Consider the following 25,276-nt stretch of genomic DNA (forward strand, 5'->3'; position numbering starts at 1 on the left):
CTCTCCTCAAGCTCTGGTTATAGCATTTTAGGGCTTTTCAAGCCAGCAACTCTAAACCTTTCCAAACTTCTCCAATGAAGCAGTTCCAAAGATTTCTAACCCACATGGCCAGGTATATTCATAGCCCCAACCCTACTCCTGATTCCAAAATCTGTCTTAGTCACTTTTCTCCTTATTGGGATAAAATACTCAATATCTGCAACTTAAAGGACAGGTTTATTCTGGCTCACATTTGAGAAGTTCCACTCTCTGTTTGGCAGGCCCAAACATAGAAAGCCCATGATGAAAGGGTCTAGGCAGAGGAAACCTGCTCATGTCATAGCAGCCAGGAAGCAGAGGGGACAGAACAGGGGGAGCCAGGGAGGAATAAATACTCTTCCAGGTGACAACCCCAGTGACTCACTTCTACCCAGGCCCTAGCTTCTAACAGGAAATCATCGGTAGCAATCCCTAGTTCAATCACCTTCCAAAAGCCTGCCTCTGAGTGCATGAGGCTCTTAGGGACATTCTTGATCAAAACCATAATAGTAAGAATGTGATTGTCAAGTATATTTACAAAGTGCAACCAAAAATACATTTTCTCTAAAATATTGCTAATTTCTAATCCTTAGGTTTAAAAAAATACAAAGCAATAAATACATGTGGAAGGTCCTTAACTTTATCTTTTAAAATATAATTTAATGTTTTATGTATGTGTATATATATATATATATATATAACATATATATGATAAAACAGCTAGGAATAAGAAACAAAAGCTGTAGAAATAATGCTATAAAATGATAATAATAAGAGCTTCATACCTTATAGTGAAAACAAGTAATGAGGTTTGATTTTTAACTTCTTCAGTGTTCAAATACCTTTGACTAAATTCTCCATGAATTTTAATTTGGAAAGACAGAAATTTGGGCCTCAAAGATGAAGTTCTACTGTGAAGAAATATCTTTATAAAATAAAATTGAGAGTCTCCAAATAACCAAAAGCTGTGAAACTGAGTTTGTAATAATTTTTCTGAAGAATTCATAACATAAAAATAAGCATAATAGTTTTCTGTTTAGATTACTGAGTAGTCCAAAATCTCACGGTAATAGTTTGACAATTGACTAATCATAGGTTTCAGACAACTGCTGTGATAGGAGTCTAACTTAATTTGGGTAGGAGCCTAGCTACAACTTGGAATTTGCTGATCTTCTAGGGTAATCAAGACAAAGGTAGATCAGAATCCGCCCAAACTGGAGAATCTCTTCCTCATCTTACTTTTAGAAGGGGTTCCAAAGTATTCAACTGTCAAATGTCAGTCATCCATCCTGTATGTATGAGTACCTTACACTTCATTAAAGAAAGTCTGTAATTGTCAATTCTTTTTTTGACCCTTTAAGATAAAAGTCTTTTAAAGAGCTTTTTGCCATTTGACAACACCCACTTAAGCTTTCTCAGGTACCTGGAGACACCACCTTGAAATGCAAATCAAGGATGGTGGTACCCTGGTATCCCCCAGTACCAAAAGTAGGAGTCTAAGAACTTAATTTGGACAGGAGCTTAACTTTTACACTCCCAAGTTGCAAAACTTTCTCTTGCCATAAGAATATGAGGTTTATTTTCCTCAGGACAAAGGCAGTTAGCTAACACAGATTGTTACAAGGTGAATTTAAGATGAACTTGCACTGACCCAGCTATTTCCCTTCTAGATATCTTCCTGAAAAAGTTAAAGACATCATGTTACAGTGATACATGCAATACTCATGTTTACAGCTGCACAATTCATAATGGCTAAATCTTGGAAGCAGCCTATATGTCCGTCAACAGATGAATGGATAAAGGAAATATGCTCTGTGTGCACAATGGAATATTACACTGCCACAAAGAAGGATAATAAACTTGAGTCATTGGTAGGAAAATGGGTACACCTTGAGACCATAATGTTAAGTGAAATAAATCAGAGAAAGCTAAGTATCACACGGTTTCTTTTATATGAGAAACCCGAATTATAAATAAAGAGCAAAAAACAAGAGACAGATAATAGGAAACAGGGAGATAGATTTTTCTCTGGTGGAAAGGAGACCGACCAAGAGATGAAAGAGGGGGCGGGAAGGGGATGGGCAAAGGAATTAAGATGCGCTAGTGCACGCACCAGCTCAACACAAGGAAAGTGCACATGCAAGTGTAAGATGAACGGTGCCATACTGTCCTCTCACTGGGGCCCAGCTATGGCTTGCGACACCCTTGGAGGGGCTGTATCCCCCTGGCTGTGTAACTGGATGACTTTCCACTCCTCTCTGCAGTGTCTTAGCGGTCGTGTGTCTCTCATTCTGGTTTAATGCTTATTCAACAGTCCAACCGCCGTCGGTGTCTCCTACTTGGAAGGCTTTCTAAATTGGCAGCAAACTGTTTTGTGTCCCTGTCAAATCCGAGATGACGGTCAGGACGGGACACTAACCCTAAGTCCAAACGCGAACAGAAAGGAACGCGATCTCTGGACCCAAGCTCCACCTTAGTGCACATGAAAATTTCAGAATCGCTTTGGCAGATATTTCCTTTGTGTTCCCTGCTCAAGTCTTAAAGCTGCGACTCGAAAGGCGAAGCGCTCTCCTCGTTCCCCAGTCCCACCCCCAGTTAAACCCACAGCCCTCACCGCGCCGCGCAGCCTCCTCCTCCAAACGCACCCACAGGTGGGTCGCAGAGAAAGGGGAGGATCGCGGCGGAAGCGCCGGCTGCGCAGGAGGCGGCGGCGCCGCCTGGGTTCGGTGAGATCCTCGGGGTGCAGCCACCGTCTGCGGGCGCCAGGCGGGCGAGCGGCCCCCACCGGCTTCTTCCCTTCCTGGCGCCGCCGAGTCGCAGCAGGTGGCCGTGCCACGGGACCGCGAACCAGGCCGAGCCCAACGCGCCCGGGTAAGGAAGTTCGCGCCTCGCGCCGCGCGGGTCTGGAGAAGCGCGGTGTAGACGCTGTCGCTCAGGTCCCGCTCGGGTCGGGTCGGGTCGGGTCGGGGTCGGTGAAACAGTGCGACAGCGGGCACTCAGGTGGCCAAAATGCGACTGCTAAAGTTTACAAATGTATGAGAGCCAAGGACAGGTTGCCACGAGTCCCCCGGAAAATATTCCTCCTGCTTGGAACACACTTATTCCAAGGCCTTTCTGAAGCAGTTTGGGAAGTGCTGTTTCCTGAATGCCTTCATGAGACGTGATTAAAAAAAATTTTAAAAGAACAAACATGGTGACTTCTGCAGCCAAGTGCCACCCAATGCAGAGGCAGGCGGGTGAAAACATGACCGTGTGTGCCCGTCCACCTTCTTCACCAGATCTGGCGCTGTGTGACTTCTGGCTCTTTCCCAGAGTGACCATGAGAGGGAAACATTTTGAATCCACTGAGGACGCTGAGGCAGCCACACGGCACAAGTGAAGACACACACGAGAGCGTGAACTGCTCCAGAACTGCGTTAGAAAGTGGTGAGAACAATGGGATAAGCGTGTTTGGAAAAGAAGGAGCATTTTGAAGGGATTAATGGCAATCTGTCTTTTACTGTAATAATTTTTTTTTTTTTTTTTTTGTCTGAGACAGGGTCTCGCTATGCAGTTCAGACTGGCCTTGAGCTCACTTTGTAGCTCAGGCTGGTCTCAAACTCCCAATGATCCTCCTGCCTCAGCCTCCCAAATGCTGGGATTACAGGCGTGCACCACCTTGCCCGGCTGTAATACTTTTTAAAATTTTAACATTCTCTGTATTTTTCTATCACACCTCATGCAGCGGGGGTTGGGGCATCACAGCCCTAAAATCCATTCGCCTTCATCAGAGGACTTGCTTGTCCCCATGCTTGGGCTTTCGCCCTGAGAGATGTCAGCCTGCTGCGTCTTCATGGGTCTCAGGAATAAAGCCGACCTAACCTCTCATTCCCACTGAAAACAGTGGAGCTGCAGGGAGCCTGGAGTTTCTCCAGCTCCCCCAGGTTGTGGGGACGTCTTCTCAAGGCCACCCTCCTGCATTCTCACAGCCTACCCCAGCCTGCCGGCCGCTCCTCCCAGGGGCACACGACAGGATTTGGGGGCTCCACAGGGCAACGAGGACTCTCAGCTTTCCCACCGCCAGGAGCCTGGGGTGCCACACAAGTCCTTCCAAAGAACTTTGTCTTTTTCTGAAATCCACACATTCTCCTCCAAATCCCTTCACCTTTACTAACACACGCTGTCCAAGATGCTTCTCTCGAACAGCAGCCTCCTGTTTAAGACAAGTGTGAGCAACCCCTGTGTCAGATAATTTTGGAGGGATTAGGATGGAATCACGGGGAATAACCTGGAGACTCCAATTTCCAAAATACAGGGAGTCGGCAGGGCAGTTCGGTGGAGGGGATAGTTAGGAAAAAGAAAGATAGTAGATATGCTTTTCCTTCCTGCAATAGCATAGGGGAGTCTGCTTTCTTGTTATTTGATAAATAAGGTTATCATCATGATAAAATCAGGCTTATACAGTTTTCAAATCAATGTCCATTTTGAAAATTTAGTATATATTTGTGACATGTAGTAGACACAGTCTTCGTGGGGAATCAGTACATATATGTGTCCCGTCTCAGTCCTTTTTACTTCCCCTTTCTCTCTCCCCCATCCCCAGTATCCTTTCCCACCTCCACAGGGCTCACCCCCCTGTTTCCCTTCCTCTATCTTTTATTTTGCTCTTTAAATTATTATGCTTTGGGGTGAAGGAAAGGGAGACGAGAGGGACCCACAAGGAACAAAGATGTGTTATGTCCGTGTACCAACTCCCCATGATGAATGTAGTCATTACGTACTGTGGAGATGGACTCATAAATGCAAACATTTTTAAAGTAAGTCATTTATACTCTGGGCGTCCCACGTAAGAGAACCACACAGTATTTAACCTTCTGCATCAGCATGTACATCATGCTCGTTCGCTTTGACCTCCTTCCAAAGGTAGACGCTGCTGATGCCCATCTTGCAGGCGCTTTGTCTGCCAATGTCCCGTGACCTCTGGTCCCATGTTGGGGGGACTGAGTAGAATTTTTTCTTTGGAGAAGGAATCTACCTCCATTCTCATTCCATGCCCGCAACCTGTATCTACTCTGCTGTCACATTCCTCTAGGTCCCTAATGTGTTCCCCAGTCTTTGCCTAAACTTTATTCGGTCCTTTTCATGCCTGACTTTAGCGTCTCCTTCCGGAACCTTCCAGACTCACCTCTGGATGCTTTGTTAACATCTGCCAAAGAAGCTCTTCCTTGTGGGACATGTGTCTTCTCCCCTGGCACACTGATCTGCTCAGTTGGTTCAGGGACTGTTTCTGCTGCACTTTGACTCGTGTAACTGAGTTTGGTTGCCTTGTGTGACAGCCACATTGCACAATCGGGTCACACTGAGAGCCAGGTCAAGTAAAAAGGCGAGATTGTTGCAAACTGAAATAATTCAATTCAGAACAATTCCCACCCATTGCAATTTTATCCTTGATAATCTTATTTACTTTCATTAAGTAATTGGAAAACCCACACTCAAAGTCCTGCAGTACCATTCTCTGTGCTGGTTTTACAGCAGGCTTCCACCTGAGGGTGTCCTGACTGGCAGTGTTGTATGCAGGGGACAAGAGACTCATTGACTTCTTTCTCTTCCTTCTCTTCTTTCTTTCTTTCTTTCTTTATTTCTTTCTTTCTGTCTGTCTTTCTTTCTTTCTTGGTATTGGGAATCAAACTCAGGACCTTGTGCTTGCCAGGCAGGCACTGTGCCACTGAGCTACATTCCCAGCTCTCACTGACTTCTTTAGAATCATCTCTTTTTCCCATTGTGAAATCAAGGAGATTTTACATGCAAAGGAAGTTGTTTTAGGAATTCAACTCACAGCAAGTGTGTGACTTTGCCCAGGTTATTTATTTATTTTTTTTTTTTCAGTGCGGGGGATCGAACTCATGACCTTACACTTGCCAGGCAGGGGCTTATGCCACTGAGCTATATCCCCGGCCCTGCCCAGGTTATTTGAAGCTGTTTCAAAAGACTTTAATAGAACTTTTAATACCAACCTTAATCACACCACAGGGAATTCAGAACCATTAAAACAGCAGATATGAAAAAGTGTGGAAATCATAGGTGGCTGCACAGAGGATCATCACAATGATGCAGTTTATCAGTGTCGTTGCCACCATTGTCATCATTTTTATTATATCACTACATCAATTCTAGTGTCAGAAAATGTCCTCTAAAGTGGAAAAAGTGCCATAGACTTTGGGCAGATTCGGCAAAGACCAAACAGTGTCGGGGAGACAGTGATGAGGAGATGTGTGAGTGTAAGAAGGCAAGGAGGGAGGAAAAGGAGGAAAGGAAGGCAGGGGACAGGAGAGGGGAAGGGAGAGAGCTGTCTTCATGTATTCTGACACTGTGAAAATGGATGGTTTTCTCTTAAGAACACCAAGAAAATCCATTGAATGAATAGAAAAAATGTGCAAAAGATAAATAACAGAGGCAACCTAAATAGCAAATAAGCTATGAAAATTGTTGTGTTTTTTTTAAATTCAGTGGTATTTGGTCAATTAAGGTTTAAACCAATGAAGACTTCTGTATTTCTGTCCCTAAGGCTGACAATAATTGACTGTAATATATCCCCCGAGTGCCCGTGAAGGGGAATTCTCGTGTGATTGTGCAAGCAGGTCAGTGGTGGTGAACCTATGGCACCTGTGCCGCAGGGGATATTTGTATCACTGAAAGCTCTGAAAGGTTCGCCGTCACTGAAATAGATGCTATCCACCTGGAGTCAGAGCTGGCCACATCCAGCGAGGTAGAGAATGTACGTTCCAGATAAATTGTCACTGTGTACGTTTGGAGTTATCTTGCAGCGTCTTTTGTAGTAGCTGGCAAATCTTCCAGAAAAGCCTAAATATTTACTAATAGAGAATTGGATAAAATGTTACGTAAATAATGGCATTTGTGTAACAATTTGAAGTACAAAAACAGTTCTGTGAACTACTTACAGATGCATAGAGTGTAGAGGTGTAAATGTACAAGTGTGACTGACACATATAAACCTCAGCGAGCTCGCTGTAGCCCTCTTGCCTAGCAGGTGTGCAATCCTGGAGTTTTGATTCCCAGGAGTGAAAAAAAAAAACCTCTCAGAATGTTAGTTACCTCTAAAAGGCAAGAAGGAGGAGAGTGAGACTGGGGATTGGAAAAAAAGAAAGTGAGCTACATCTGTAATGTTTTAATCTCTCAGTTAAACAGAATAGCTCCAGTAAAATGCCAAAATGCTTAAATGTGTTCGCTGCAGATGCTGAGACTGTTTTACTATTCTGTGTATTTCTGCTCTTAAAAGGTATGCTTTATAACTACAACATCTTTAAAACTGAATAAAGAAAACACAGGCAGGGGTTCATCTTCATGACAGTCCTACAACACGCTCACCCTGTCTATGCTTGCCTTTTTCTAAGACACAAAGAATGACACAAAGCGGTGCCACATTTGAGTGAAACGTTTCTGCCCATGCTTCTGGCCGGTTCCAGACAAATCCCCTGAGATACAAAGACAGTAATGACAGAGAGACCAGAACCTCGGATCTAACCAGGAAAGGTGTTGGTTCACAACTGAGTGACAAAGGAGTTTGTCTTGAGTTTGGCTTGAATGTTGCTTCTTCCTCTTTAGTCCTCAAACACCGTCTCTCCACCAGCTCCTGGGGATGGAAGGTGCCGTGCTCAGCTCCCTTCCACTCTCGTCATTGCCTTTCAGTTTGAGGGGCAGTCATCAACTGATCTGTTTCAAAACATGTCCTTCTTTGCCGCAAGCTGAAACCCAAAGCAGAGGGGCATCTCCTTAGCACTTGCCAGTCCACCTCATTTGTGCATTCACTTACAGATGCCTGAGAGTGAGATCCGGGTTAGAAAATTAGCAGTGGAAAAGGCTTGTCCAAGGATAATCATTCCAGGTGTCTGAATCGAGAGGCCCTACCAGTTCCCGTATGGGCACCGCTTTTTACTCCTTTCCTGTTTGTGTTCCAGAAGAGAATGGAGGGGCTGCAGAAGTGCACGTACGGAGCCATGGCTGCCGGTAAGAAAGATCTTATCTCAGCTCTCAAGGGCACCAGCCTTGGGCAGAGCCTCTGTCCTTTCCCTACCTGTGCCCACATCAAACACAGGAGCAGAAATCCAGCTATTTTAGGCTGAAGAAGGAAAGGCCAACTGGCATTTTCCCTACCTCCCCAACCCTCTTGCGCCCAACCCCCTAACGTTGTCACTCACCTCTTTGTGCGATGCTCTCCCTGTACACACCTGGAGAACGTGGAAAGGGAGCTCAGATCAGAGGCAGAGGGCCTGGATTCTGAACACAACCTCTCTTTCCTTGTCTCCTCTAAGCTGAAAAAAAGAAAAGTTATCCAGAGAGACATCCCAAAAATATTTAAGGAAAGAACTGACACAGAGTAGAAGGAATAAAATAATAGATTTTTAGGAGCCTAGAATATACTTAGAATTCAGGTGGCTTCCTAAGTAATCTAGAAAACCCCAGGTTCTCCTGCATTCTGTGTGGAAGATTTTAGCCCTAGGCTTGGTGTTTTCTCCTCCAACACCACTCTTGTTACATTTCCTGTGCTTTTATCTAACAAACAAATGATCTTTCCCGCACACATCCTTCTACTGGTCTTATCCTCCCCTCCTCTTCAGACACCAACAGAACCTTGTCTCAACATTAACTGTGACACTCCCTTGTCTCAGCTTTAAGCACCACTCACCCCAGAAAGCAAAGACCCACAATGTTCGGCTGGTCCTTGGCGGGGGTCACCACCCTCTGCCCTGCGGATTGGCATGCCTGTGTCTACACAGAGTGCTGGGAACTTGTGGGTGAAAGAGAGACGGTCAACTTTCTCATTCCCTCATCTCACAACCTGCCTTCTAATTTCTCCTTTAGTTAGCAACAAGTCCCTGTGGGGCTGCCCTAAATACCACCAAGGCAAGGCACAGTGACTAGTTTTCTTGCAGAAAGAAAATATATTGGCCATGATCCAGATGAGGTACACAGAGAATCTCTTTAGTATGGCAGTTCTGGCCTCTTGGGTATGGGTCCAAACGTGGGCTCCTCAGTGAGGGGTCCCTTGCAATCCCAGAGCCATCTGAAGCCCCATGCAGACACTGGGATGCACTGAAATATGCTTACCTTTCTGGAAAGGACATGCACAGCTTTATAAGATACCCATGGAAATCTGTGACCTGGAAGTCTAAAGTCTCACTCATTTAGCAAGGCACCAAAACTTCTTTTTTTATAGGTGGACTGGAAGATAACAAGTTTGCAGTACATTCCCCATTGAGGATCATCCTGGTGGGCAAGACAGGCAGCGGGAAGAGTGCCACGGGCAACAGCATCCTCTGCCGCCCAGCCTTTGAGTCCAGGCTGGGGGCCCAGTCGGTGACCAGCAAGTGCCAGGAGGAGACGGGCACGTGGGCGGGGAGGACCGTCCTGGTGGTCGATACGCCCCCCATCTTTGAGGCAAGGGCCTGGACTCAAGAGACATACAGGGACATCGGAGACTGCTACTTGCAGTCGGCCCCAGGGCCCCACGTGCTGCTCCTGGTGACCCAGCTGGGGCGCTTCACTGCCCAGGACACAATGGCAGTGAGGAGGGTGAAGGAGGTCTTCGGGGCGGAAACCGTGAGGCACATGGTCATCTTGTTCACCCACAAGGAAGACTTGGGGAGCGAGTCCCTGGATGAGTATGTGGCGAACACGGACAACCACGGCCTGCAGGTCCTGGTGCGGGAGTGCGGGAAGAGGTATTGTGCCTTCAACAACCGGGCAGCCGGCCAGGAGCAGCGTGACCAGCTGGCGGAGCTCAGGGCTGTGCTGGACAGGCTGGAGCGTGAGCTGGAAGGCTCCTTCCTCAGCAATGACCTCTTCCTTCAGGCCCACGTGCTGCGCCAGGGCCACAATGCTGCCCGCCGGGAAGGTCACCGGCGCTACCTGGCCCAGGTGAGGCAGCAAGTGGAGAAGCAGAGGCGAGAGCTGAAAGAGGTGGAGAGCAATGGCTTGTGCAGGGCGCTCCTCAGAGCCCAAAACTGGATAGGATCTCATGTTGTAGCATCTGCCTGTCTTATTATATGTGGTTTGGTTTTTCTTGCACTTTTAATTAACTTTAGTATTCTTCAGGGGAAATGAGCATTTTCTGGTGGTTTCTACAATCCGATGTTTCTTCTAGGTTCTCTATCTTGCTCTGTGTGTGTGTGGTGCTTTACATTTTAGGCAGTTTCGCTCTAAGTTTTGCTTTCTTACATGAGACGTGTTATTTATTTTCTTGAAAGTGCTTTTAGGTAAATAACTCAAAGGAAAATTGTTCTGTTCTTGTTTAGTTAAAAATTATGATAAAGAGAATGTGATATCTGTACACAATGGGGTACTCTTGTGCTCTAAAGAGGGACGGACTTGAGTCACTTGCTGAAAATGGATGGACCTTACGACCATAATGTTACATGAAGCAAATGAGACACACAAGCCTAAACATCCCCTGGTTTCTCTTATGTGAGAAATCCAAAGTGTAAATAAATCAAAAAGCAAACTAAGAGATAGATACATTGGTACCTGGGTTTATGAATGCTTTTATTTCCAAACAATTTGGTTCACAAACAGAAACACTTTTGGGAAAACTTTGTTTTTATTTGCAAACTCTGCATCGGGTGACATCTTTCCCATAATAACACAAACATGGCCATCTTTTCCAAAATTGTGAAACAAATTAAGTTTATCCACTGAGGTACCACTGTAATAGAAAGTTGGGAGATAGATCTTTTGCAAGGGGGAAGGGTACCAAGAGATGGAGGTAGGGGATGGACGAAGATGTAAAAAGCGTGAAGATGTGCTATCTGCACTGCCAGTTCCCCATGAGGAATGTAATCATTATGTACTGTTAAACATGGGCTACAATCAATCAATCAGTCAGTCAGTGGTGAGGGTAAATAGTAAACTAGCTGGATACTGAGCATCATGAAGTCTCTGGGGGCTTGCAGGAAGGAAGGCTAGAGGACTGTGTAGTCCTGAGCCCCCGCTTTCTATTGATGTGATGTTGGAAAGAGAAACATACTCTCTGCAAAGCTGGTAGTGGAAGTTCTTATTTTATTCCTTAACCTTCCCAGATGTCATCATGGGCTGTAAATGATGGTGTCCCCTCAGCCCTCAGTTCCCTCGAGACGAAGAAGGGGTGGCCTGATGAGCAAACCAGGGACTGGGGGTGAGGAAGAGGATGGGAGCAGGGTCCTGGGCATGAGGGACAGCAGGGCAAAAGGTCACAGCAGCCTTGCCACATGGAAAGCAGGCTCAGCAGCCAGGAAATATGGAGCAAGGAATCCTAAAGTGGGCAAAAAGGACCACAAAGCAGGCAGGGATCCTGGCTCAGGGGACTACTTGGTGGACATCACAGCCACTAACCTGGATGTGTAGGCAAAAGCCACCATGAACAAGAAGCTGTGTCCCTAAAACTTGCAGAACACTGAATCCGGAACTTCATGTCCCATTCGTGTGTGAAAGTGAAACAGGGCTCTTTTTCCAATTTCTTAAACATTTAAAAATGTAGATGTCCTAGATGTCCTATATGTCCGTCAGCAGATGAATGAGTAAAGAAAATGTGATATTTACACACCATGGAGTACCACTCTGCCATAGAGAAGGGTGAACTTGAGTCTTTTGTAGGAAAATGGGTGCACCTTGAGACCATAATGTTCAGTGAGATAAATCAGACACACTGGTTCTGGTGTCACATGGTTCCTCTCACATGAGAAACCCACAACATAAATAAGAGCAAAAGGAAACCTAGACATAGGAAACAGGGAGCTAGAGCTTCCTCAAAGGGAAGATAAACAAAGATGGAGAGAGGGGAACGGAAGGGGATGTAAAAAGAATGAAGAGGTGGAGTGTCCATGTGCCAGCTCCCCAGGAGGAAGGTAATCATTATGTGCTACCAACATGGGCTAATAAATTAAAAAGTATAAAATGTGCCAGCCCTCCCTAACTCGCAGCTCTGCGAAAAGGCCGTGGGCCAGGTCTGGGGCTGTCTTTCTTAAATTCCGCATTGTTGCCCGGGATGCACTGGAATGTGACATCTTTAACCGGGAACTCAGTGCAATCTTGGACGATCCCGTGTCTGTGGGAATTCGGGGGAACAGTGGCGCTCCACACTCCTGCGGTAGTAAAAAGAAGGCCGGCCAGCTCTGGGGTGAAACACAAGCACAGCTCGGGCCTCTCTTTTTGGTAGCCGCCGCCTCCTCTGCTTCTTTGTACTGCATGCAGCGCAGCGCCCATCCCATGCCTGTGCGGGGAGTGTTCTGCTCCTTGGGGCCTGGGAACCCGGAGGGACTCTGAGTACTCAGACTTAGGACCACAACTCGATGCAGGCTCCAGACTGCTCCCACCTGACTCGGTCTGTCTCCTCCTTGACCAGCTTCCATTCAGCTTCACAGACATTTATCACATGCACTGTGAGTGCCAAGGTCTCTGCTTGGTGCAAAGAAGGTGAGATAGATAACACGGGATTGTGCTCCACGGCAAGCAAGGTGGGTGCAGGGAGAAAGCAGATTGAAATACAGTACATAAGGGGCTGGGGATTTAGCTCAGAGGCACAGCGCCTGCCTGGCAAGCGCAAGGTCGTGAGTTCGGTTCCCGGTACCGGAAAAAAAACAAAAACAAAAAAACAAAACAAATACGGTACGTAAGAGCCAGGACAGGGGTCACTTTCAGAGGAAAGGATGCACATTGGTCACCAGGACCTGGTTGTTCCACAGGCAGTGGGCATGGGGGGCAGGACAGACCTGAAGGTGCTAAGAGGGGGATCTGTGCAAGGTGAGCACTGATGGCAGCAACAGGGCGGGAACCTGGGTGGCCCTCTAAGAAGCAGCTGCCTTCACAGCAGGGAGAAACAGAGGGTTGAACAGAGCAAAGTTCCGTCTTTGGCTCTAGCTATGTCACCATGAAGTCCCCAGATTCCTGTCCAGCGGGCAATGAGGGGTCTTATCCCCCCCCCATCTAGGGAAATCTTTCTGACCAGCCACAAGTTGGCCCCAAATAGGTACCAGGGAATAGACAGCAGGGGAATGCCTCCTTCCAGGGATGTGGGTGGCTTGCTCCAGCCTTCTGGTCCAGATGCAGTTCACCAACAGGAAACTCTTCACCCAAAACACTGTTGCCAATATCCATGGACACCCCTCTTGCCAACTTCCAGAGGAACAGAGCCGGGCCATTTTGCAGCAGGGCAGGAGCCAAGACACTCTTAGAGCTTCCTCCACCAGAGCACTGGGCAAAGGGATTCCTTGGAGTGTGCAGACCTGAGCTCACTTTTTTAGGCTCCTGCTAACTGATGCATGAAGCCAGGAAAAGCCCACCGGATGCCATCACACTCCCTCCATCCCTTCCCACTCCTGGAACAAGAATAATTCTCCTTATTCATGTTCAGTGAATGTCTAGTGCAGTAAACACCCAGTTAGAGAAAGGGATTCTTCCTCATGCCAGGAACAAGAAAAGACAAACCTGCTCCCTCCCTCTGCACTACTTCCTCAAAGGAAGCAAGAAAACGGAGAAGTTCTGATGGATTTAAAGGGTAAAAAAGGGAATGTGAAAAACTCTTCATTAGTTCACATGCTTTTAGGTACAGGTGAGAGACCCCAAAACTCATGTAGCTTACAATGTTGGGAAATTTATTGGCTCACATAATTGAAAATGCAGAGATAGAGTAGGGCTGGGTGATTCCCAGGCTTGTTTTTGTTGCATCTTCCTGTTCTGCTCTGAAGTTTTGTTTCTACCTCAGGTTGATAGCAAAACAGCTGCTGAAGTTCCAGGCACCACACCCAGACCCACCAAGTTTGGAGTTCAGGGCAGAGGTCACTGGAAATCTATGCAAAAGAAAGGGAACTCTCGAGTGCTGTCCAGACAAGCGGTGTCTGCAGACCACGAAGTGATTTCTAAATCAGTGACACTCAGGGCAGTGCATAGGCGAGGTGACACTGTAGAAAATGCTCTAAGATACAAAGCTTCACACATGAAAATATATGATCAGAAAAATCAGGAGAATAAATAAGCTGCACCAAATACAAACAGCACAGATCTCCTTGTGTAAAATCACCCAGTTTTGGGCTCTGAGGAGCGCCCTGCACACGCCATTGCTCTCCACCTCTTTCAGCTCTCGCCTCTGCTTCTCCACCTGCTGCCTCACCTGGGCCAGGTAGCGCCCGTGACCTTCCCGGCGGGCAGCATCACCGCCCTGGCGCAGCACGTGGGCCTGAAGGAAGAGGTCATTGCTGAGGAAGGAGCCTTCGAGCTCACGCTCCAGCCTGTCCAGCACAGCCCTGAGCTCCGCCAGCTGGTCACGCTGCTCCTGGCCGGCTGCCCGGTTGTTGAAGGCACAGTACCTCCTCCCGCACTCCCCCACCAGGACCTGCAGGCCGTGGTTGTCCGTGTTCACCACATACTCATCCAGGGACTCGTTCCCCAAGTCTTCCTTGTGGGTGAACAAGACGACCATGTGCCTCATGGTTTCTGCCCCGAAGACCTCCTTCACCCTCCTCACTGCCATCGTGTCCTGGGCGGTGAAGCGCCCCAGCTGGGTCACCAGGAGCAGCACGTGGGGCCCTGGGGCCGACTGCAAGTAGCAGTCTCCAATGTCCCTGTATGTCTGTTGAGTCCAGGCCCTTGCCTCAAAGATGGGGGGCGTATCGACCACCAGGACGGTCCTCCCCTCCCACGTACCCGTCTCCTCCCGGCACTTGCTGGTCACCGACTGGGCCCCCAGCCTGGACTCAAAGGCTGGGCGGCAGAGGATGCTGTTGCCCGTGGCGCTCTTCCCGCTGCCTGTCTTGCCCACCAGGATGATCCTCAAGGTTGATGAGCCCACAGTGCAGCCCCCCTCTGCATCTGCTGCATGAGAAGTTAATATGTAAGAAAGACTTTGGGACAAAGAGCACAGAAGAATAAAGCCCCAGCAGAACTGGCATCCTAGACCACTTAGGGTGCCTCCACCTATCCTCCCATCACCGACACCCACAGGTAGTGGGTAAAGGAGACTGGTGTAGGGTTGTGGGACAAATTGTCCCAGCCAGCCAGAGTCTAGGTATCTTTCCTCCAGGGACTGCTGGATTGTGCCATCCTTTCTAGGTCTTTCCTCAGTTCAGGCTCTAAGCCCACCACCGGCTGCTGCAGGATGCTCAGAAGTTCCTACAACACTGGGCTGTATGGCCCTGAGCTTCTGCTCCTCCTTTTGTGTTGGGATCCTGTTTCAGAAGATGGCAGGGTTTTATCTGGAAAAACTCGCCCTCCAAAAGCAGAATATAACAGCTGATGACCCAATATGCGTGCAATGCAATATCCAGCGAGCTTGCTCTGTCTTGGGGTGAACAAAGCCCTGTGCCTCTCGCTCCCAGGAGGACGTTTGCCTCAGCATGTGATGGGGGCCTTGGCCTGTTGAGAAGAGCTCTGTCCAGGGCGGCCTCCTTACCTGTGGGAGTGGCACTTTTTCCACCCTTCTGAAGCCCTTGTGCTTTTTCCTAAAGAGGAAAATATACAGGAATAGTTCACACTTAGGTTGGCTGTGATACACAATGCACAACATCACATTTGATCGATGAGGACACTGAGCAATGACACAAAAACCAAAAACTCTGCCAAGATCACACACTACGGAGCTGAGGCTGAGACCCAGGCGTGTGGGGCCCCAGATGTTCCCAGCAGTGGGTTTGCTTCGTGCTGAAGAAGGCACAGAGAGCCCCAAAGGAAGCCTTCCCCGTGCTCACGTTTCCTAAACCCGTCTCCAGTGCTCTGGAGCAGTGAAAGGGGCCATCACCCAGAAGACCAGACAAGCCAGTTGTTTCCTGCTGAGCACGTAGCTGTCTGGTGTCCTTTTCCGCCTTTACCGTCTCAGTGCTACTATCCAATCTGAAGTTGGCCTGGCAGTCATCCTTCCTCAGTGAACTCCCAGAACTCTTTCCCAGGTCCCACAGGGATGGAGGCACAGAGGGGACCCCCATCCTGGTGTGCCCAGTACTGAGCAGTGTCCTGATCGCAGCACTCAGTGCCGAAACTCAGGACTGCACCAAGCAAGCCAGGAAGAGCAGTTCACCTCTGGCAAAGGAGGCTGTCAGGAGGCCAGGTTGGGGGCAAGTCCAGCAAGGAGCGAAGAGCTGATTTGTGAGGCTCAGAGCAGAGTGTCGAGCTGAAGGAAAGACCAGGGCTTCCCTGTTCTTGGCACAGCCTTGGAGCAGTGGCTGCCCCCAGAACGTTTCTCCTCCAGCCCAGCCCTTCTTACACTGTCGTAGTCACTGTCCTCATCGCTGGGGGAAAATAGCTGATACCCACAATAAGGAGGAGAGGTTTATTTTGGCTGGTGGTTACTAAAGTCCATGGCCGGCCGGCTCCAGGGCAGAACAGCATGGCAGAGGGCAGAGCAGAGGAAAAGCTGCTCCATTCATGGTACCCGAAGCAGAGAGTCAAAGGAGGAGCCAGAAAGGGAGACGCAGCCTCCCCGTCACACCCGCAGTGACTGCCTCTTCCAACCAGAAGCAAGTCAGTGCGAAGCTCCCGTAACCCAGTCACCTTCCCAAAGCCCACCTACGAGTACATGAGGCCTTAGAGAATATCTAGTTATAACCCACAACATACGTCTATCTCGTGGTCCTTGTTTTGCCCTCTCCCTCTTCCTGAACTCCAGAGGGTTCCATACATGCAGGCAGAATGACTTCCCAGAACTCACGACTGGGAAAACCCCACACAGCCCTTCCAAACCAGCTCAGGACCGTGCTGAGGGCAAAGCTTCGGGGACTTCATTGCAGCAAGTTCAAGGAGTTATCTCTCAAAATAGCGTCTCAGAACCTTAGGGTCTAGAATGGGCCACCAGAAAAATAGTTTTGGGAACAGGAGAGTTTTCCCAGTACTCTTAGGGAGCACACCCCAGAAGATGCCAGTTCCTCCAGATACTGGCCGGGAAACACAAGACAACAGATAACTCTGAGATCATCTTCATTTAAGCACTAAACATTAAAACCCGGCTTCTGGTGAGCAGTTCCCCAGTTACATGTTCATTACTCCCTCTGAGGGTGTCTGCAGCTCCAGAAAAGAGAAACAGCAGAAACGTCCTGTTTCTTGGACTCTATTTTTCATCCCGATCCCATAGGAACTATTCTAATCTGGTGTGCAAAGCCCACCCCAGAATATGCACAATTTGAAAATGAGTTGTCCACACTGAGGAGCCTCGGTGCTGATTTTATGACTCAGGCTCTGCTCTATATGCAGCACTGGCCTTTGGCATGGAAAGCAGCCCCTGGACATTTTCTTCCCTCTCCGGTCCATGGGACTTTCAAACTAAGCATGGGACTCAGTCTGTGTCAGCTTGGCCAGGCCGCAGCACTCAGTGATCAAGTCTGACCCAAACACTGGTGTGAGGCTGTTGTGCTGATGTGGATAGCTTTAAATAAAGATTACCCTCCATGGCAAGGTGGGCCTTGTATGATCAGTTGAAGGAGCAAAGTTAAAGCTCTTGCAGAAGGAATTCTGTTTCAAGGGTGCAGGATTCACTTCTGCCTCAGTTTCCAGCCTGGCAGCCTCCCTGTGGATTTTGGAGTTGCCGAACTCCACAATCATATGAGCTAATTACTTGAAATAGATCTCTGGATATATGTATCCTGATGTTTCTATGTCTCTAGAAAAGCTGACCCATAATCAAAGCTAAATCTCTCTACCAAAACTCGGGACAAAAAGCCTGAACTCCTTCTCGGCTTTGGCTGCTTTTCCTATTTCTCAGGGATGCGAGTAGGGAGGAGTTTTTGAAGATGGGGCTACCTGGGACAAGAGCTAGCTAACGGGGAAACCGAGGTTTTAGGCACCAACGTGTTTGCAATGCTGATGGTTTTGAAATGGAGGGGGGTTCTTCCCCCCACCCCCACACTGCCCCTGGATCACCGTGAAAGGTGGTCTCCAAGGAGACAGCAAGGGGGAGCTTCTGAGAAGGCCCCAGGTAAGCAGCTGGGGAGGACTGTGCTAAGGCACAGGAAGACTCTATGGAAGAGGCTGCAGAATGGGGCGGGAGGAAGGTAGGGGCTGGTGGTGTTAAGTTTAGAGAGAAGAGGTCACTGGGACCCTGCAAATTCTTTTTTTTTTTTTTTTTGAGACAGGGTCTTGCTATGTAGTTTAGGCTAGCTTTGAACTCACTATGTAGCCCACACTGGCCTTGAACTCATAGCAGTCCTCCTGCCTCAGTCTCCTGAGTGCTGGGATTACAGGTGTGCGCCACCATGCCCAGCCCTGCCAATTCTTACAACACTCCCCACCCCACCGTGAGGGAACCAGGGCACTGGGTTTGATTAAAACCGGGTGGCCTGAGCCTCGCTCTGGGCCAGCTGCTCACAGGACAGGGTCGCCTGTGGGTCCCTCTTCCCGTGGCCCCTGGGCATCGCCAGCTACTCACATGACATGTTTGGCCAAGCGACTGGTAGCAGGCCATTTTCCCCAAGAATAAGAACCTTAACTTGCTGTTTTCTCAGAATCCAGCCTGAGCAAAAAGAGAAGTAAAAGGAGAGGAAGAAATATTGATGATTTCTCATTTTCATAATTTTTTTTTAGACTTTTATTTTCTTTCCAGTCACAGTGTTGCCTCTCTAGTCTGAGTCACCGCACCTTGAGCCAAATGACCGTCACCGTTACTGGCTGCACCCCACACCCACTTTATCTCCTACAGAGAACCTTGCCCGAGACGTCACTGTCATCCTATCCCCACCCAAAAGCCCACTCAGGGCTGGCCAACCCACCTCATCACTTCCGGTCCATCAGTCCCGGTGCATTCACAATGTTGTTACGCAGCTCTGTTTACCAGATAACACCTGCCTCAGGAGGATGGCTCGGCCAATTTGAAGACCAGCCAGGCCCCCACCTGGAAAAGGGTCTCTGGAACTAGCAAGAGAGGCGAGACATCCTCCATGCCTCTCCTGGCTGCAGCATCTCCAGCCTCAGGACAAGAAGAGGCTGGGAGGGGTGGGAAGGTGCAAGCCGCCCTTGGAAATATTATGAAATGGGCTCACACTGGAGGATTGGTCTTGGGCAGATTTTCTTATTCCATTTGCAGAAAGTAATGTTATTTTCCTTACTTCCCCGGAGTCTCTGAGGAGCAGAGGCGCCCTGATTGGGAAACTCCAAGGCTTAGTGTGAGGACTTGCCACTGCTCACGGGTGTGAGTCAGGGTGGTTTCCCGGGAATAAACCCTCTGCTGCTTCTACCTTCATTCTGGCTAATTTGTCTGTTTTAACACATTCTTCTTTTAAAAAGAAAAAATTATGTCTCTTTATCAGAAATGAAAAGCAAACATTATATATGAGCAGATCAACTTGAATCATATCCCTGCAGCCTTTTTCCCTCTTGAAAACAGAAACTATTTCCATCCAGTTGGGCATTCAACAATAAACACTGGGGAAGAAATAGCATTAAAATCCAAAGATGACGGTTTGGCCAGTTCCTCAAGGGGCAGGGCATCCAGGGCTTCTGAGGGGCAGGCGGGGGTGGGAGGAGGGGCTTCACGTGGCCTGCTGCACACTTTAGTATGGGGATCCCCACATCTGTTTCCAGATCTGAGTGCAGCCTCCCCCAGGGGCACATACGAAAACGCCCTTGCACAAAGACGAGAGGAAAACTCTCAGTGTCACCAGGGGCTACTGCCTTAGCTTGTGTTAGTCATCCTTTTAGGGTCCCAAAAGGATTCTGTGGGTAATATTTTCAGCATTCATTTATTTGGGACTTTAGTGCATACAATCCTGGGTCCTAATTTGGAGTAAGGAAACATGTTCAGAAAGATCACGTGCCTTGTCCCGGTCAGCACGGATTGCTCCTGGTGAAACCAAGAAAGGCCAGAAGATGACAGTACAAAAGGGAGAGGGTAAAAAAGGAAGAAAAACCAAGTGCTTTTACCTGGCAGATGTGGAACATTTGCAAGATCCACCCGCAGCCTTGGAGCAATCCTCCTCCTGTGCTAGGCAGCCTCTCTTTGGTTCCTAGTTGCTTCATAAAAACCCAAGAGCAGAGTGTGAGGGCCCTAATTCATCGCCAGCACCAGGAGAGCAGGGTGGGGCAGTGAGATGAAAACCAGCCCACAAAGTCTGTCTGCTAGAGAGAGAACTATCACATCCCCCAAGACAGGAAAAGGCGAGGTATGTGAGTTTGCTTGTACAGCACTCCTTGGAGGGCAGCTCTGACACGGATACCCAGAGGAAATAGCAGCGCTGTTTCCCTTCCCCTGCTACCCTTCTGAGACACTTTTGGACAAAACAAATTCTCTACTAGCATTAAGAAGGGAACAGAGACCCTGGGCCGTGGAGATCCAAACCAAGCCTTCTGCTGCCTCCACCAGCCCAGACAGGCCACGCGCGTCTCCCCACCACCCCTCACCTTTCCCCACACGGAGAGCTCGGTGCGTGGGACTGGACAAGGCTGAACCCAAGGCGGCTCTCCAGGCTCCCTGCACACAATGCAGGTATCCTGGTGTCCTGCCTGAGACAGTCTGTGGCTTCCTCTTATTTCTCAGCCAATGGCCCTGCCCTCGGTCTACCCTCACCCTGACCCGAGCAGAGAATAAGGCTTGGTAGGTTTCCAAACCCTGGCAGAATTCATTTCCACAAGAACCAGGGAGATATCCAAGCCCACCCAATGTGTGACTCAGGCAGAGCGACACTCAGCAGAGGGTTTGGCAGAGGGAAGAGCTTCACCAGTTGCTTGAGCAATTGGGTTCAGATTAATTTTTTAAAGACAAACTATAAGCAGATACAGATAACTCTTGGATCCCAGCTTCATTTAGAAAGGAAGGCAGTTATAACGCACATAACACACACAGATGACACCTTGCAATGAAAGCTAGGCTAGACTTCCAAAATACTCTTCTATATTGATCCTATCATTTGAACTTTTCAAATTATAATGAACACTACACTGGATAAGGTGGACACATCTCCACCTGCTAGGGAGAACAGAAAGAAGGCCTTGTATACTACAGAAAACACTGTTTAGTTTTTGTTGTCTAAAATATTCTGTTTTGTTTCATTTTGAGTCTGGGTTTTGCTATACAGTTCAGGCTGGCCTTGAACTCCCTTTACACCCCAGGTTGACCTCAGACTCACATTGATCTTCCTGCCTCGGCCTCCTGAGTGCTGGGATTACAGATGTGCCCCACCACGCCCAGCTCTAAAATGTTCTGCTATCTCACTTTTGCTAGGAGAAAAAATGCAAAGCGCTAAAGATCAATTCCTCTAAAACAAAAATAATTATTTTGGGACCCTTTTATCTGCTTTAATGGTTTACCATGAATATTTTTATACCTGAGGCCAACTCATTAAGCTGTCTTAACATGTGTTTTCAGACTACTTAAGGCACAAGAAAGGTATCAGATCTACACATGTCATGTTGAGCCTCGATGGTTCTACTAGCCCAAGTACAAGCAGGCTGACACTTGAGTGTCCTAGTAGTCAAGGTGGGGAAACACAGGGTCCTAATCAGCTACGTGCTGCGCATTAGAAAAAATGCAAACCAATCACTGAAAGCAGAATCTTGATCCCATCTTCAGCTGTGGTTTCTAGGCTGAGATGGGATGCCCATCTGTTTGGGTCAGTTGAATGCTTTTTCCTCTAACCTTCCTGTTGCTATATTGGGTTGATTTTTATTGTTATTTATATCTCCTTCATTGTTGATTAAATGAAGTCCTATGTGTTATAGATGCAGAATATTACCTATACTGTGTTACACCCCTTTACAATCTTTTTCTGCTCCATTTTCTCTCTGTATTCCGAGTTCCGTGGCTTCCCTCTTTTCTGGTCAGTGTTAACTAGAGCTGGCTTTCAAAGGGTAAGCTCATCTAATTGGTAGTGAGAGATCTAAGAGCAATAAAGATCTAACAATAAGAAAGGTCATTATTATTTTCTCCACAGCTACAGAGAAAAACAGCAAACATGAATCCTACAGGAGTCTCTGAGCTATCTAGTATACAAAAATTGTGGCTTTGTCCTGCGAAAATAACCTCTCCTCTCTAAGGTCTTCTAGAGAATTATCGTGCTTTATTTTACAATGTGTTTTCTAATTGTCGATATGCCCATTTCTACTACAGACGTGTCCATGATCAAATAAAATAAAATAGTCAAAGAATTTGAGATTCTTATTTCATTTAAATTCACAGTATACTAAGTAAAACAGAATTGTTAATCATTGTCAGATGTCTTGCAAATACCACCCCCTGCTGTTCGTCTCTTAAATCTGTTAGGGTAAGTTTTTCTGTCGGGAAATTTTGGGGCATGATGGTGGATAAAACACACCCCAATCATATTTTTCTAATGAAAATATGTACTTTAGCCTAACAGTAACTGGCTGTGGATATCAGTAGCTGCACTGGGGGAGCAGGGGAAGCAATCTTTGTGTTCACCCACTTGGTACGATGAACAGCAAGATGTGTGCATATATGTCAAAGTGTAAATGGGTGCATTTTACCCATGTTATGTACTGTTACATTTTTGTATATTTATCATTTTTATTACATTTTCTCTTGGTTTTCTGGTAGAATTAGCCCAGTTCAGTACAGTATTGCATGAAAATCCAGGTAGGGGTGAAACCTATTGAACAGAATGCCAACACTGCAATCCAGTGTTAGAAATTGTAATGGATGATATGCTACAAGATGTTTTGAAATGCGCTAATAATGAAATACAAGCAAAACATTCTATATGTACCAACAGTAATTTCATGTGGCTTATCATAACATCTCACTACCTGAACTAAAAGCCTACATAGCAGGACTTTATCACTGTAATTTTCAGAATCACAAGGATTTATGAAGAAGTGACAGATATAACAGAGATTTTTAGAACAATAATGACACTCAAGAGATCTGGTTTCTTTCAAAATTGCCTATGTTTTAAGGTCTAGAAGACCCACTATGAAAGAAAAAAGAAAAAAAGTCTGACAATTTGGCTATTATCTGTGCATTTTTGACAGCTTTGTTTCAAACTGTCAAGCAATTTATACACCATCCAACTACATGACAGGTGACAAACAATTTGCATCATCTCATGACTGTTGAAAGTTCTGGCAATATACACCAAATAAACCTTCCAAATATGGTATAAAAATATATGCCCTAGTAGATGTGAAGACATTTTGCACCTTGAATTTCAAATCTTATCCTGGAACTTCAGCCACCGGGTCCTCATCCATCTCATAATAAACCATATGACATTGCAAACAGACCTATTGCATCTATTTCAAAAAGTAACACAACCCTCACATTGGATAATTGGTTCATGAGTTACCCATTGATGTTACATTTGCTGAAAAAATAAAAGTTGGCCAGCACAGGAACTATTTGCAAGAACAAAAAAGAGATTCCTGAAAAAATGTTGCACATTCACAATAGAGAAAAGTATAGTACAATCTTCAGAATTCAGAAAGACATAACATTGACCTCCTATATGGTGAAGAAAAACAAAAATGTATCAAGAGTCTCAACATTACACCATGATGATAAGACCAGTAGTGAAGCTGGACATGGTGGTACACACTGTAAGAAACAAGGTCTTTTCTATCAAAATATAAACAAGAGAGTATTTCCGTCTTGGATCCTAATCCACCCTGGATGGCCCCTCCTGAACACACTACTTATGAAAATGCCTGCTCAGTCTAAATTCTGAGAACACAGCTACAAAGCAAAGATGGCTAAAGACTTTCTCTTCCCCACCCCCTCTCCTGCTCTTTCTTCCTCTCAGCAACCCTTCAGATTCTCCCCCGCTTCTTTGCCCTGTTTAAACCAGCCAATTGCAATAGATTGTGAACCTTCAACCCTGTCAGTGGGGAAAGGCTAGCTGCTTCTCCTGCATTAAGGATAAAAATGCCAACCTTCCTTCATCCTGCACACCAGCTACCTCATGCTTGTAACCCCTTGCCAGAGTAAAAACTTGCCTTGTTGCGACCTCTTGCCCAGTGTCTGAGTGCATTCCGTCCAGCAACAAAAATTTGAGTCTGGGGGCTTATTTCTGACAGCGCCTATAATCCCAGCACTTGGGAGGCTGATGCAGGAGGACCCTGTGAGTTCAAGGTCAGCCAGTGCTACATAGTTGAGTTCAAGGCCAGCCTGGACTATACAGTGAGACCCTGTCTCAAAAAACAAACAAAAAAGATCAATAGGGAATCCTCAAAACAAATGAAGCCAGAAATGGTCACACTTTACAACAAAATAAAAGGTTAAGTAGATGTTGATGAGTTAGGCAACAACTATAATGTCACTCAAAACACAAAACATTGGCCAATGGTTGTGTTTTACCGGATCCTAGCCATAATTGTTTCATAGTTTACCCCCCCCCCAAAAAAAGCATAAAATATCACAGAGAAATTTTCTTAGAGGATGGGACTGGAATTAATAAATGACCAATTACAACAGAGAAGCCGGGTGTGGTAGCACTTACCTGTAATCCCAGCATTCAGGAGGCTGAGGTAGGAAGATCACTGTGAGTTCAAGGCTAGGTGGGACTAAACAGTGAACTGAAAGCCAGCCTGAGCTGCACAGTGAGACCCTGTGTCAAAAAAAAAAAAATTATAACAGAGGAAAAACAATATGTATCTGCCCAAAGAACTCAACAAAAGAATTCTGGAGCAGACCAGTGAACAGACAGGTGAAACATCACAAGAACCTCCTAACAAAGCAGTAAGACCAGTGAGATGTCAAGTATGTCCTACCAAAGAAGACAAGAAAACAAAACACCTGTGCTATGAAAGGAACCTATACTTGTATATGGAATACGCTGTTCCCATATATGAAAACTGTCTTAGGTGCAATAATTGAAGTAAAGATTGTTTTTATGGTAGAGTTTTATTTGTATTCTCATTGTAGTTCACATAGGAATTTATTTCTGTTGTTACATTTTAGATTTAGTAAACAAACAATTGATGTAGAAAATATATACTCATCACATATTTGATATTTTATTTTATTGATATTTCATTTTCCTGCTAGATACACATTGCATAATATAATGGGAAGCTCCTGATGAAAGAGGAAAACAAGAGAGGTGACAAGAATGACCCACCAAACAGGAAAGGAAAGCTAAGCACAAGTGCTGTCGGCATGAGACTTCTGTGGCACACGTCCTTTTCGTCTGTGAAGACTGCCTTAGGCAAATGGTCACAACTAGAGACCATACTCATAAGCGAAATAAATCAAACACACATGAGCAAGCACCGCATTGTTTCTCTAGTGTAAAGCCTGAAAGAGTTAATTTAAACTAGGAGATATGACAGACATTGGGAATTGATAGGAAAGCACTCATAGGTA

The 25,276-nt window shown here is 46.7% G+C and overlaps 2 protein-coding genes across 7 annotated transcripts; one reads left to right on the forward strand and one right to left on the reverse strand.

The window, feature by feature from the left end:
- The first annotated feature begins 2,561 nt into the window (after nt 1-2,561).
- LOC102026013 (GTPase IMAP family member 5) lies at nt 2,562-10,538 on the forward strand. 5 transcript variants are annotated; one of them, XM_013504613.1, is made up of 4 exons: nt 2,562-2,889; nt 3,297-3,444; nt 7,831-8,022; nt 9,233-10,538. In XM_013504613.1, exons 3-4 carry the CDS (start codon nt 7,980-7,982, stop codon nt 10,117-10,119), a joined length of 930 nt encoding a protein of 309 aa, XP_013360067.1. In that variant the 5' UTR covers nt 2,562-2,889; nt 3,297-3,444; nt 7,831-7,979; the 3' UTR covers nt 10,120-10,538. The 5 variants fall into 5 exon arrangements, with proteins under 5 accessions (XP_013360067.1, XP_013360068.1, XP_013360069.1 ...); XM_013504614.1 differs by having other exon boundaries at nt 3,331-3,444; XM_013504615.1 differs by lacking the exon at nt 3,297-3,444.
- Nucleotides 10,539-13,619: 3,081 nt separating this feature from the next.
- Nucleotides 13,620-19,561, reverse strand: LOC102025695 (GTPase IMAP family member 3-like). 2 transcript variants are annotated; one of them, XM_013504612.1, is made up of 3 exons: nt 18,395-19,561; nt 15,434-15,482; nt 13,620-14,853 (listed from the first exon to the last, which is right to left on the reverse strand). In XM_013504612.1, exons 1-3 carry the CDS (start codon nt 18,428-18,430, stop codon nt 13,976-13,978), a joined length of 963 nt encoding a protein of 320 aa, XP_013360066.1. In that variant the 5' UTR covers nt 18,431-19,561; the 3' UTR covers nt 13,620-13,975. The 2 variants fall into 2 exon arrangements, with proteins under 2 accessions (XP_013360066.1, XP_005404852.1); XM_005404795.2 differs by having other exon boundaries at nt 13,620-14,856; nt 18,395-19,560.
- Nucleotides 19,562-25,276: the final 5,715 nt, after the last annotated feature.

The sequence above is a fragment of the Chinchilla lanigera genome, unplaced genomic scaffold (genome assembly GCF_000276665.1).
Source record: "Chinchilla lanigera isolate Chin_1 unplaced genomic scaffold, ChiLan1.0 scaffold00090, whole genome shotgun sequence".
Lineage (NCBI taxonomy): Eukaryota > Metazoa > Chordata > Mammalia > Rodentia > Chinchillidae > Chinchilla > Chinchilla lanigera.

Coding starts and splice junctions, on each gene's coding strand:
- LOC102026013 (XM_013504613.1), top strand. CDS start 7,980: ATGGAGGGGCTGCAGAAGTGCACGTACGGAGCCATGGCTGCCG. Junction 8,023..9,232: donor GTACGGAGCCATGGCTGCCG/GTAAGAAAGATC, acceptor CTTTTTTTATAG/GTGGACTGGAAGATAACAAG.
- LOC102025695 (XM_005404795.2), bottom strand. CDS start 18,430: ATGGCCTGCTACCAGTCGCTTGGCCAAACATGTCAT. Junction 15,483..18,394: donor CGCTTGGCCAAACATGTCAT/GTGAGTAGCTGG, acceptor TTTCCTCTTTAG/GAAAAAGCACAAGGGCTTCA. Junction 14,857..15,433: donor AAAAAGTGCCACTCCCACAG/GTAAGGAGGCCG, acceptor CTTCTCATGCAG/CAGATGCAGAGGGGGGCTGC.